The 14,049-nt window shown below is 42.3% G+C and overlaps 2 protein-coding genes across 11 annotated transcripts in view; both read left to right on the forward strand.

Annotated features, from left to right (window-relative positions):
* prdm10 (PR domain containing 10) overlaps positions 1-10,788 on the forward strand; it is a 289,396-nt gene extending 278,608 nt beyond the window's left edge. For 4 of the 5 annotated variants that reach the window (XM_060923486.1, XM_060923487.1, XM_060923485.1 and 1 more), the window contains one exon: positions 9,522-10,788. In XM_060923486.1, the coding sequence (XP_060779469.1) occupies positions 9,522-9,713 (192 nt within the window). In that variant the 3' untranslated portion in view covers positions 9,714-10,788. Of the gene's footprint in view, positions 1-5,909; positions 6,684-9,521 lie in introns of all 5 variants that reach the window. The other variant, XR_009654875.1, reaches the window with a different exon arrangement.
* Positions 10,789-11,100: 312 nt separating this feature from the next.
* Positions 11,101-14,049, forward strand: part of si:ch211-151h10.2 (uncharacterized protein LOC567699 homolog) — a 69,072-nt gene continuing 66,123 nt past the window's right edge. For all 6 annotated transcript variants that reach the window (XM_060923502.1, XM_060923503.1, XM_060923508.1 and 3 more), the window contains exons 1-3: positions 11,101-11,276; positions 11,785-11,980; positions 13,862-13,923. In XM_060923502.1, coding sequence (XP_060779485.1) covers positions 11,143-11,276; positions 11,785-11,980; positions 13,862-13,923 — 392 coding nt within the window. In that variant the 5' untranslated portion in view covers positions 11,101-11,142. The remainder of the gene's footprint in view (positions 11,277-11,784; positions 11,981-13,861; positions 13,924-14,049) is intronic.

Consider the following 14,049-nt stretch of genomic DNA (forward strand, 5'->3'; position numbering starts at 1 on the left):
TGAAGTCCAGCTTCTTTGCAAGTTCACGCTCTATAGAGAGCATAGCCAGCCCATTGAGCCTCTCCTGTGACATGTTTGAGCGCAGGTAGTTGATAAACCAAAATGATTGTTTACGGGATGGAACTGGGCCTCAATGAGAACGGAGTTATGGCTTTCCCAAAATCTGAACATAGAAGCATCACCACTAGTGATGTGTACAGTGAGTTTTTCAGTGTATTTTTTTGTCTTGTTTTTCATAAACGTCCTTTCCGTACTCGATTTAGAATGTTACAAAAAAAATTGACACCCTCCCAACCACGTAACATTAGCCTATCTGACCTGGGGGCTGACACGTTTATTACGGATAAACCAAAAGGATTACAACGTTCCCTGGATATAGAACTGGACCGAGAAGATTTCAAAATCTTAACGTGTAATAGAATAGAATAGAATAATCTTTATTGTCATTGTACCGGGAGATACAACGAAATTGAGGGTGCTCCCACAGAGCCACCATACACCAGAAAATAAAATGCACATAAGAGACACAGAATATACAATAAAAAACATCAGGGAATAAAAACGTCAGGGAGTTAATTATAGTCTCTCAAAATTGAGACATAAAATGTGCAATTTGCAGATAAAAAGCAATAAATATAAAGTGCTTAAACAAGAAGTGAAGGTAGATTTGTTGGTTGTTGGGGTGGAGGTGTTATGTGAGTCCGTTTGTGAGAGAGTGTGTGTGTATGTGTCCGTTGTTGTTGGCAGTCCTGATGGCCCATGGGAAGAAGCTGTTTGTCAGTCTGCTGGTGTGAGACTTTATTGACCTGAAGCGTCTCCCCGAGGGCAACAGATCAAACAGGGGGTGGGCAGGGTGTGAGGGGTCTCCTGTGATGGCCTTGGTTCTTCTGAGGCAGCAGGATGTGGAGATGTGTTCCAGGGTGGGCAGAGGGCAGCCGATGATTTTTTGGGCGGTGTTTATGACCCTCTGCACCGCCTTCCTGTCCACAGCTGTGGACCCTGCGTACCAGACACCCAGACAGTACGTCAGCACGCTCTCCACAGAGGAGTGATAGAAGGCCAGCAGCAGCTTAGTGTCCAGGTTGTTCTTCCTGAGAACACGCAGAAAGTGCAGCCGCTGCTGAGCCTTCTTTACTAGGGCCCTGATGTTAAAAGTCCAGGTGTGGTCAGCGGAGATGTGGGTGCCCAGAAACTTGAAGGTGGTGACAGTTTCCACCCGTTCTCCATTTATGAGGAGGGGGGCGTGGTCCTGTCTTTTCTTCCTGAAGTCCATGATGAGTTCTTTTGTCTTTTGGACGTTCAGGGTCAGGTTGTTCTCTGAGCACCAGAGCGACAGTTTCTCTACCTCAGCCCTGTACGATGTCTCGTCCTCACCACAGATGAGTCCAACCACGGTGGTGTCATCCGCATATTTTATAATGTGGTTGGTTGGGTTGGAGAGCAGTCATGGGTGTACAGGGCGTAGAGTAGAGGGCTCAGGACACATCCTTGAGGGGACCCAGTGCTGAGTGTGAGTGTGGAGGAGTGGTGGGGACCGAGTCTTACAGTCTGTGGGCGACTCGTCAGGAAGTTTTTAATCCAGTTGCATATGGGGAGAGGGATCTGTAACTGCATGAGTTTGTTGAAGAGAATGTCCGGGATGATAGTATTAAACGCAGAGCTGTAGTCCACGAAGAGCATCCTCACATAGCTCTTCTTGTTCTCCAGGTGGCTCAGCGCTGTATGGAGTGTCAGGGCGATGGCATCCTCCGTAGACCGATTTGCCCTGTATGCAAACTGGTGAGGGTCGAAGGAGGGAGGGAGGCAGTCTCTGATGTGCTGGGAGACCGATCGCTCTAAACACTTCATGATTACAGACGTCAGGGCTATTGGTCTGTAATCGTTGAGGCTGTCTATGGCAGGTTTTTTAGGGATGGGGATGATGGTGGAGGCCTTCAGACATGTGGGGACGGTGGCATGTGTCAGGGAGAGGTTAAAGATCTTGGTGAGGATCCCTGCCAGTTGGTCTGCACATGCTTTAATCACCGCCCCTGGGATACCATCCGGACCAGCAGCTTTCCTGGGGTTCACTGCTCTCAGGTTTTTCCTCACCTCGTGCTCCAAGAAAGAAAGAGGTGGGGTGCTGGAATCAGGGGGAGGCAGTGATTGGAGGTTTGTGGTGGTGGTCTCAAACCGGGCAAAGAAGTTGTTCAGCTCCTCTGCCAGTGTGCTGCTGCTGGGGGAGGCGGGAGGGGTTTGGCCTTTGTAATTGGTTAGGGCCTGGATGCCCCTCCACATCTGTCGTGGGTTGTTGTCCTCCAGGTATCCCTCTATTTTCCTCTTGTAGGAGTCCTTGGCCTGTTTGATGCCCCTCCTCAGATCAGCTCTGGCGGTGCTGTAAAGAGCTCTGTCCCCCATCCTGAAGGCCGAGTTTCGGGCTCTGATCAGGGTCTGGACTTCATTTGTCATCCAGGGCTTCCTGTTTGGGAAGACCCGGATGCGTCTTTCCTCTGTGACGTTTTCTACGCAGCATTTGATGTAGAAGAGGACAGACTCGGTGTATGTGTCCAGGTCCTGATCCTCAAGGATGCTCCACTCTGTGCAGGCAAAGCAGTCCTGCAGTTGGAGGAGAGCATTTCCAGGCCAGGCTTTGATGGTCTGAGTGGCTGGTTTAGTTTGCCTTCTGAGGGGGGCGTAGGCTGGGAAGAGGAGCAGAGAGAGGTGGTCTGATTGTCCAATGTGGGGGAGGGGGGTCGCTCTGTAGGCATGTTTGATATTTGAATAAACATGATCAAGTGTATTTTCTCCCCTAGTTGCACACTTGACGTGCTGGTGGAATTTGGGGAGGACAGACTTGAGACATGCTTTATTAAAGTCCCCAGCGATGATGTGAACGCCATCCGGATGAGCCCTCTGATGTTTGTTTACGATGTGTAGCAAAAGGCCAAGTGCTGTGCTAATGTTAGCATCGGGAGGGATGTAAACAGCGGTCACGATGGCTACCGTTAGCTCCCGTGGCAGGTAGAAAGGTCGGCACTGGACAGACATGGCCTCTAGATCCGGTGAGCAGTGGGTGTTGATTACCTTGCTGTCTGAGCACCAGTCCTCGAGCACGTAAACACACAGTCCCCCTCCTCTGCTCTTACCGGAGGCTTCGTTCCGGTCATAGCGGTGGATGGTGCGGCCTGCTAGTTCCACTGTAGCGTCGGGGATTAGCGGGTGTAGCCAGGATTCACTGACGATCAGCAGGCAACACTCACGGATGAAGCGGTTGTATGTGATCTGTGCCTGTAGATCATCCATCTTGTTTGCTAGGGATCTAGCGTTTGTGAGGAAGATCGATGGTAGCGGAGGTCTGTGTGGTTGTTTCCTTAGCTGAGCTAGCAGACCTGCCCGGCATCCACGTTTCTGCTTCCTCTCCCTACGCCGCCTCCGGCGCCTGCCGTTCCCGACAACAATCCATGGTGCTCCCGTCGGTCTCGCTATCTCCGGTGGGATGTTGTGAGTCCGTGAAAAGGCGATCGTAATTTCAGTTTTTGCCTGAAATCCAATGTTTATCAAATCTTGGCGGCTGTAGATGGTATTGCTGTGGCAAGAGTGTGTCCAGAAAAGATTCGAAAGACATAAAAAACACAAAAGGGTGCAAAGTAGCGGGGAGCCTCGAGCCGCAGCACCCGTGTGCGCCGCCATGTGTAAGCAACAACAATAAAACAGAGGTTGTTTTATTCATTTAGGGCTTATTAGGCTACTTTCATTAATTGCGCTTTTCATACAGGCCTATCATTTTTCACTTGAGCAAGGGAATTGTTTGAAGAGTATCCAGTCTAAGCGAAAGTTTAATGTTTTGCAACAGACTAACCTCAAAACACCCCATTTATAGCCCATTTGTTACATTGCCGTCGTATCTACACGGGATGATTTCCAACAAAATAAGGTTTAATTAACAAGAGGCAGCGTTCCACGGGCTTTCAGCTAACCGGAGTCCAGCTCAGCGCAGCTCAGCAAGCGTGCCTAAAACATTTGGATATGATTGCGGGCCAATGTGCTATTCTTTGCTTCATTGAGATATATGCAACACAGTGTTATTAAACCGATATGTTTATGAAATAATTCAATGCCCTGTGCATTTCAGTGTTCACTCAGTGTACCCTGCTATCCCCTACTTTATAATTATGAATGGCGCGTTGCGCGTGCTGGGGTTACATTACGGGGCTGGAAAAAAGTTATGTGTCTTACCTGGGTCAGCTGCCCCACTGCCTTCACCACCTGCTGCATCATCTGAATCTTTTCTAAAATATCTATGCAGTGAGCCCCTGAGGCTCTTGGCTTCTTCATCTCTTTTTCTCTTTTCTTTTCTTTGCTCCTGACTTGTGCATGTTGGCAAACGGGCTCGCACGCTTATTGTCGAAGCATTATGATGGAATAGTGCCGTGTTATTTGGCGCCTTAATCAAAGACCAAACCATTTCTGCATTAGGGGTTCTTGAAGAGACGTCCTTGAGGGGACCTGTGGGTTCTTGAATCTATTTTCGAAGACAATAAAGGCAAAAGAACCAGAAATCATTCATTGAATGCAAATATAGCACATTTTTCTCCCCCAAATCAACACATTTTGAAATGAAACAGAATGATTAATGGCATCTTCATGAGGGACCAGTTCTGGGCCCCCCCCTCATGCCTGGGCTCGGGACAAAATACCCGGTTGCCCCCCCGTCGACGGCCCTGTATATATCCAAATACTTTAAACTAGCAGTTATCAGACCCCTGATTTAAAAAAAAAAAAAACAACCTGATGTCAACCCTTGTCAGTTGTTCAATTATAGAGCAGTATCAAACGTCCTCTTTATCTCCAAGATCCTAGAAATCACTGTGGCACAGCAGTTACGTTCATGTCTACGTAGGAATAACAGCCATGAAATGCATCAGTCAGGATTTAGGCCTCATCATAGCACAAAGACAGAACTGGTTAAAATAGTAAATTACCTACTGTTGGCCTCTGATCAGGGCTGTGTCTCCCTGATTTTATTACTTGACCTTATTGCTTGACCTTATAATGACCATTTGATCATTCCATTCTCCTTGATTAACTAGAAAATGTTGTGGGAGTTAAGGGAACGGCCCTCTCCTGGCTTAGGTCTTATTTAGCTGATTGCTATCAGTTTGTTGATGTAAATGGTGATTTTTCTATGCATACTAACGTAAAGTTTGGTGTTCCACAAGGTTCTGTCTTAAGCCCACTGCTTTTATCTTTATATATGTTACCTTTGGGTTACATTCCTAAGCATGGTATTCTTCCATGGTATAGCTTCCAGTGTTATGCTGATGACACAGTTGTATGTTTCTGCAAAGCCAGATGAGAGACCCCAGATTAATAAAATTTTGGAATGTTTATAAAGGCCCTTACCGGTAGACACTGGATGCTTATTAACTCCCTTCTACTTAACTCTGACAAGACAGAAGTCCTTGTACTAGGATCACATGCAGGTAGAAGTAGGTTTTCTGATTACATACTAACTTTGGATGGCCTTTCTGTTTCTTCACATGCAGCAAGACCTTGGTGTGATCATTGACTCCAGTCTTTCATTTGAAACTCATATTGATAACATTACAAGGATAGCTTTCTTTCATCTCAGAAATATTGTGAAGATAAGAAATATAATGTCTCTACATGATGCAGCAAAAACTAGTTCATGCTTTTGTTACCTCTAGGTTGGATTATTGTAATGCCTTACTGTCTGGATGTTCCAGTAAGTGCGTAAACAAGTTCCAGTTAGTTCAAAATGCAGCAGCAAGAGTCCTTACTAGAACTAGAAGATATGACTACATCACCCCTATCTTATCCACATTGCATTGGCTCCCAATCAAATTTTGCATTGATTTTATAAAATACTTTGATTGACCAATAAAACACTGAATGGTTTTGTGCCACAGAACCTGAGTGAACTTCTGGTCCTTTATGACCTGGCACACCTACTTAGATCAAAAGGTGAGTTGGTACCTCATATAATGAAGGCTACATCAGGGGGCAGAGCCTTTTCTTACAAAGCCCCACAGTTATGGAATAGCCTTCCAAGTAGTGTTCAGGACTCAGACAGCCTCAGTGTTTAAGTCTAGGCTGAAAACATATCTGTTTAGTCAAGCCTTTTTGTTAATAGGTTTTTATTAGGTAAAGTGGTAGATCTGGAGGGTCCTCAGACATAGTATGTTTTGGTAAACTGGATGTATGGATGCTGTTCCCCCCCCCACACACACACACACACACTCTCACACGTGCACTCAGGTTTGTTGACGGTGGAGTGGCTGGCTGCTTTATGTCCCAGAGCTCCCTCATGTCTGTGTTCTCTTTTAGTTAAGCTGTCATGGTTAGTCTTGCCAGAGTCCCTGCTTGCATTCAGCGAAAAAAATGTACTGTTCTTAACCAGTAGATGACACTGGACATACTTAACAACTTGTGCGTTCTCTCTCTCATTACACGTCAATCCTGAGACACCAGTGATGCTGACCTCTTCTGCTCCTCGGGTCTGCTTGATCTGTCCTGATGCCCTCTGTCTGGCTGGTGTCTCATCACATTGCTCCTGTGGAGGAGGGGTCCCAGTCGAAAGTCACACTAGGAAGATGGCTCTGGACATTTAAAGTTTTGCTATGATGGCTGAGAGACTGCAGTCGTCATGAACAGTCTAGCACTCAAGTCTCCATCAATGAACGGTTGATAACTTCAACAAAATAGATTTCATGCTAAAACTATCATTAAATTCCTGGTTGCATGGTTGTACTTTGTAACTATACTGGACACAGTTATAGAAGCAAGTTATTCATAATCGCTATTTGTTATCACCCAAATGAGGATGGGTTCGCTTTCGAGTCTGGTTCCTCTCAAGGTTTCTTCCTCATGTTGTCTGAGGGAGTTTTTCCTTGCCACCGTTGCCACAGGCTTGCTCATCAGGGATAAAATTACGACCCTGATTCCAAAAAAGTTGGGACAAAGTACAAATTGTAAATAAAAACAGAATGCAATAATTTACAAATCTCAAAAACTGATATTGTATTCACAATAGAACATAGACAACATATCAGATGTCGAAAGTGAGACATTTTGAAGTTTCATGCCAAATATTGACTCATTTGAAATTTCATGACAGCAACACATCTCAAAGTTGGGACAGGTGCAATAAGAGGCTGGAAAAGTTAAAAGTACAAAAAAGGAACAGCTGGAGGACCAAATTGCAACTCATTAGGTCAATTGGCAATAGGTCATTCACATGACTGGGTATAAAAAGAGCATCTTGGAGTGGCAGTGGCTCTCAGAAGTAAAGATGGGAAGAGGATCACCAATCCCCCTAATTCTGTGCCGACAAATAGTGGAGCAATATCAGAAAGGAGTTCAACAGTGTAAAATTGCAAAGAGTTTGAACACATCATCCACAGTGCATAATATCATCAAAAGATTCAGAGAATCTGGAAGAATCTCTGTGCGTAAGGGTCAAGGCTGGAAAACCATACTGGGTGCCCATGATCTTTGGGCCCTTAGACCGCACTGCATCACATACAGGCATGCTTCTGAATTGGAAATCACAAAATGGGCTCAGGAATATTTCCAGAGAACATTGTGAACACAATTCACCGTGCCATCTGCCATTGCCAGCTAAAACTCTATAGTTCGAAGAAGAAGCCGTATCTAAACATGATCCAGAAGCGCAGACGTCTTCTCTGGGCCAAGGCTCATTTAAAATGGACTGTGGCAAAGGGGAAAACTGTTCTGTGGTCAGACGAATCAAAATGTGAAGTTCTTTATGGAAATCAGGGACGCCGTGTCATTCGGACTAAAGAGGAGAAGGATGACCCAAGTTGTTATCAGCGCTCAGTTCAGAAGCCTGCATCTCTGTATGGGGTTGCATTAGTGCATGTGGCATGGGCAGCTTACACATCTGGAAAGACACCATCAGTGCTGAAAGGTATATCCAGGTTCTAGAGCAACATATGCTCCCATCCAGACGACGTCTCTTTCAGGGAAGACCTTGCATTTTCCAACATGACAATGCCAAACCACATACTGCATCAATTACAGCATCATGGCTGCGTAGAAGAAGGGTCCGGGTACTGAACTGGCCAGCCTGCAGTCCAGATCTTTCACCCATAGAAAACATTTGGCGCATCATAAAACGGAAGATACGACAAAAAAGACCTAAGACAGTTGAGCAACTAGAATCCTACATTAGACAAGAATGGGTTAACATTCCTATCCCTAAACTTGAGCAACTTGTCTCCTCTGTCCCCAGATGTTTACAGCCTGTTCTAAAGAGAAAAGGGGATATCTCACAGTGGTAAACATGGCCTTGTTCCAACTTTGAGATGTGTTGTTGGCATGAAATTTAAAATCACCTAAATTTTCTCTTTAAATGATACATTTTCTCAGTTTAAACATTTGAGATGTCATCTATGTTCTATTCTGAATAAAATATGGAATTTTGAAACTTCCACATCATTGCATTCCGTTTTTATTTACAATTTGTACTTTGTCCCAACTTTTTTGGAATCGGGGTTATAGCTCATATGTTTAAAGTCTTTAATTTTCTGTAAAGCTGCTTTGCGACCATGTCTGTTGTTAAAAGCACTGTACAAATCAATTTGACATGACGTATACTCTCACATATATTGGGGAATGCAGCTTGTTCTCTCTCATTACTGGCTATCTGCAAGACACACAGAGACGCACATTTACAGATAGCCAGTAATTAGTCACATTATGTAACTCGTCACATTACCTGCTGGTTCAACCTGACTCCTCACCGTTTACAGCCGATACTTGACCACACCCTTGCTGCCACACAAAGTAATTAGAGAAGTATCAGGAATCCAGTTGTGGTGTCGTAATACGTATGTATATCATTCATGTCTTGGCAGAATCATCTGCTAAAAGGCTAATTTGACTAATTCTACCTTGAATTTCTGATTTAGAAATGTGCAAACAGTTTAAGTTTGCATGCTTAAGAGAAAGGAAGCAAGACTTGACTGAATCCTTTTTGACATCTTAATGGTTAAGATTGGCTACCTGGTTGATCCTTCCAGTAACATAAGCTTGTCTCAAAGATAGCAATGGAGTTCAGTTTTTTATTTATTTTTTTCATCTGAACCACTATCTGATTCCTTTGGAATGTTAGAAAGGCACTTTGAATGGGGCAGAACAGGAAAGTTGCTCTCTAAAACTGAAGTGTCTCGGCTGCCTGTTGATCTCCTCATCGATAGGCTGATAGCATGTGAAATAATGATGGTCAGAAACTGGCAAGAGCTTTGACAGTGTTCCTTATGCTGTCTCCTCAAATGTATCACAGCAATACATTTGTCTTGCAATGAGTTTGACAGACAAATACAGTTCTCTATTTTGAAATGCTGTGAACACTCAGGGCTTTCCTTAGTGGATGAATCTCAGAAACCATTCTCATGAAGCATAAACCAGGCTTTTGATGAAAATTTGAACTTTGAAAGTGTGACTTTTGTTTTGATGTTTGCAAGCTGATTATTTCAATTATTTTGCTTGTGTTACAGACTCATTATGTGATCTCTGAGGGGCAAACTGAGCTGGATAATAAACAAGATAATGCCCCACCCACCACCACTGAGGTGAACACTGACCCACTGGAACAGCCATCCGCCGGTCAAGAGGCTACCACCCATTATGTAATCAAAACCACAACTAATGGATCTGCTACGAGTGAGGTGCAAATTACAAAAACTTGAGCCTGGATATGTCCCATTGCTTTGAATGCTTTGGTTATAATTTTAATTTGATGTTGATTCTTAAGTTTATTTAAATGAATATTTTTTTATGTTGATATATTACTAGTTTCCATGTGAGTTTTCTTTGAGTCATTGGGCAGATTTTATTTTTTGTTTAGTACAAAATAATGTAATTTTCATAAGTATTTTAAAATCTTGTTCTAGATTAGCAGTTACAGATTAAGCATAGTTTGACACTGAATGTATAAAATGTATAGAGCAATTAAATATCTTGAATTTTTCTACATCCCTAAACACCGGATTCCTGTTTTGTTTTCCTTTATTTGTGTAAGTTTTAAATTGTTCACTATTTTTTTGGTTTGTAACATACCGTGTATCATGCTTATATACTAAAGCTGCTCACCCTGTGTAATAACTTTTATTTTCCTGGTTCATGAATGTTAATTATTTATTTGGTATATGTATTTCTGCTTACAGTGAGCTGAATATGTATAACCTAAAAGCCACAAATAAAAAGAAAAGAAGGAAATACAAAGGATAAAACAAAGCCATGATTTATAGAGGGAGATTTGTTCAGTATAAAGAAGGAGTAGCTATATTATTCATATTTGTAGATTGCTGTATTGGCACCTTGTCTCCAGATGAATATGTTCTGATGTCTTTGATGGCAAAGGAAACTGTTTTGTTTGTTTTTGAATTTTTTTAAACACCCGTATATCCAAAATTCTGTTGTGAATGTTCTGGGATGCCAAGGCAGTAGATGTTAGGAAATGTTTTTTTTTTGGGTGGGGTGGGGGTGGAATTCAGTTGATGGAAACTTGTGTAATTCAGTAAAACTCTTCTGTGTTGTGGAAAATACTGTGGAAAGTTTCAAAAGGTATTATCTATGATAGTACTATTCTTTTGAATAATAAATGAGTTTGTGTGGGATGCAAATTTGGTCACTGCATGTGCAGTTTTAAAGCACGTAAATGGTTTGTTGTACATAGAACACATTTACACATGTTAAAAGCAAATGGCAATCAATAAAATTAATTCACAACTGCCAGTTGTGAATTATGTTGTGTCATGCAGATTCTTAATGTGTGTGGTTTTTTTTTTTTTTTTAATCTGTGCCATGAAAAATTAATTTGTAGTTTATTAATTAATCTCTTTTAATACTTGGTTAATGCTAGAGATGAGAGTGGTTCAAATTTCTTTTATTGTAAGGCTGAGTGAATGTTAAGTACATTTGGGCTCTGTGTTCCACCACATTCCACACATTCTTCTGTATCTTGAACAAAGCTTCAAAACAAAACCAACTGGAAGATGCAGCTACTGAGCTAGTGTTACAGGACAAACAAGATTTTTTTTTTTTTAAACCTTGGCTTAAACCGATGCAGAACAGCTGCACAGTCATACAGTGTGCCAAATAAAGCTTTTACTACCAATGCCTCAGCTGACAAAGGTGGATGTAAGAGACGTGAGTGGGTACATAAAAGGGGAAAGAGAAGGAAAGAAGGGAGAGGAAGATGATGATGAGATGGTAGATGGTATGGTTGAGCAGGAATTGAGCTGGAAGAAGTAAGTATTTATAAAATGGCACATGTATGCATTTGTGGAATTGATTGTAATAGTGTATGTAATCACGATGGTCATGCCTGTTTATACTTTAACATTTATGACTGCTGAATGTGGACATTCATGTTTAATTTTCACGATTTTAAGTAGCACAGTACTTTCGTTCATTCATCTTCAGTAACTGCTTTATCCTTATCACACTGGAGCCCATCTTGAAAACACTGGGCATGAAGCAGGAATACATCTTGGATGAGATGCCAGTTCATTCCAGAGTATTATACATTCATTCACAGCTCGGGGCAATTTAGAGGTGCCAATTCAACTACTGGCAAGTTTTCGGAGGTAGGAGGAAACCAACAGAAAGAATGTGAAATTCTTGAAGTTTGAGCTTAACCCAGAGACCCTGGAGCTGGGAGGTGACTACCCTTTGTTCCATCATGCTGTCCCTCGGTAGAACAGTTAACCTATTTTATACAAAAAGAGCATTTAACATCAGTATTTTTCCCAACAGTCTGCAGTGGGGACACTGTCCCAGATGGCTTCGATGTCTGGCTCCAGTAGTAGCACTGTGGTTGGTTATTCAGGAAGAGATGCACCTTCTCGAATTTGGAGACTGGCTGCTTCTGGCTGGGATGCTGTGGACAGGCTTTATCTTCTGTGTTTCACTACTAAAGTTCCTTTACCAATACAGAAGGCGGTATAAGCAGGTATGTTAATGTGTACATATAATACAACCCCGATTCCAAAAAAGTTGGGACAAAGTACAAATTGTAAATAAAAACGGAATGCAATGATGTGGAAGTTTCAAAATTCCATATTTTATTCAGAATAGAACATAGATGGCATCTCAAATGTTTAAACTGAGAAAATGTATCATTTAAAGAGAAAAATTAGGTGATTTTAAATTTCATGACGTCACATCTCAAAAAAGTTGGAACAAGGCCATGTTTACCACTGTGAGACATCCCCTTTTCTCTTTACAACAGTCTGGGGACGGAGGAGACAAGTTGCTCAAGTTTAGGAATAGGAATGTTAACCCATTCTTGTCTAATGTAGGATTCTAGTTGCTCAACTGTCTTAGGTCTTTTTTGTCGTATCTTCCGTTTTATGATGCGCCAAATGTTTTCTATGGGTGAAAGATCTGGACTGCAGGCTGGCCAGTTCAGTACCTGGACCCTTCTACGCAGCCATGATGCTGTAATTGATGTAGTATGTGGTTTGGCATTGTCATGTTGGAAAATGCAAGGTCTTCCCTGAAAGAGACGTCGTCTGGATGGGAGCATATGTTGCTCTAGAACCTGGATATACCTTTCAGCACTGATAGTGTCTTTCCAGGTGTGTAAGCTGCCCATGCCACACGCACTAATGCAACCCCATACAGAGATGCAGGCTTCTGAACTGAGCGCTGATAACAACTTGGGTCATCCTTCTCCTCTTTAGTCTGAATGACACGGCGTCCCTGATTTCCATAAAGAACTTCAAATTTTGATTCGTCTGACCACAGAACAGTTTTCCACTTTGCCACAGTTCATTTTAAATGAGCCTTGGCCCAGAGAAGACGTCTGCACTTCTGGATCATGTTTAGATACGGCTTCTTCTTTGAATTATAGAGTTTTAGCTGGCAACGGCGGATGGCACGGTGAATTGTGTTCACAGATAATGTTCTCTGGAAATATTCCTGAGCCCATTTTGTGATTTCCAATACAGAAGCATGCCTATATGTGATGCAGTGCCGTCTAAGGGCCCAAAGATCATGGGCACCCAGTATGGTTTTCCGGCCTTGACCCTTACGCACAGAGATTCTTCCAGATTCTCTGAATCTTTTGATGATGATATGCACTGTAGATGATGATATGTTCAAACTCTTTGCAATTTTACACTGTTGAACTCCTTTCTGATATTGCTCCACTATTTGTCAGCGCAGAATTAGGGGGATTGGTGATCCTCTTCCCATCTTTACTTCTGAGAGCCGCTGCCACTCCAAGATGCTCTTTTTATACCCAGTCATGTTAATGACCTATTGCCAGTTGACCTAATGAGTTGCAATTTGGTCCTCCAGCTGTTCCTTTTTTGTACCTTTAACTTTTCCAGCCTCTTATTGCCCCTGTCCCAACTGACCTATTGCCAGTTGACCTAATGAGTTGCAATTTGGTCCTCCAGCTGTTCCTTTTTTGTACCTTTAACTTTTCCAGCCTCTTATTGCCCCTGTCCCAACTTTTTTGAGATGTGTTGCTGTCATGAAATTTCAAATGAGCTAATATTTGGCATGACATTTCAAAATGTCTCACTTTCGACATTTGAAATGTTGTCTATGTTCTATTGTGAATACAATATCAGTTTTTGAGATTTGTAAATTATTGCATTCCGTTTTTATTTACAATTTGTACTTTGTCCCAACTTTTTTGGAATCAGGGTTGTATATACACAAATCTGAGTCTCAAGATGAAAATTTGTAGTACTAATTTTTATAATGTTAAACTTATTTTTGTTTTTAAATCAGACAGTACAATGATGTCCCATTACATCATCATAATAATGATAATAATAATTTGTATGACATCAATATTAGCTGAAATATATTTTAACAGAATACTGTCTCTGAGAAGAGTGAAATTGTTGGGGAAAGGACTGGTCAACCTTGTCAGGCATGGTAAGAAAAATACAGTGCAAAAACATCTGATTACTTCTAATTATTGCTACTGTAATGAAGACACTCCTTAAGCCAATGTGTGGCAACCAGGGAAAGCCCCTAACATTTATAAAATTTTAGACATTG

This window comes from Neoarius graeffei, chromosome 6 (assembly GCF_027579695.1).
Source record: "Neoarius graeffei isolate fNeoGra1 chromosome 6, fNeoGra1.pri, whole genome shotgun sequence".
Taxonomy (NCBI): domain Eukaryota; kingdom Metazoa; phylum Chordata; class Actinopteri; order Siluriformes; family Ariidae; genus Neoarius; species Neoarius graeffei.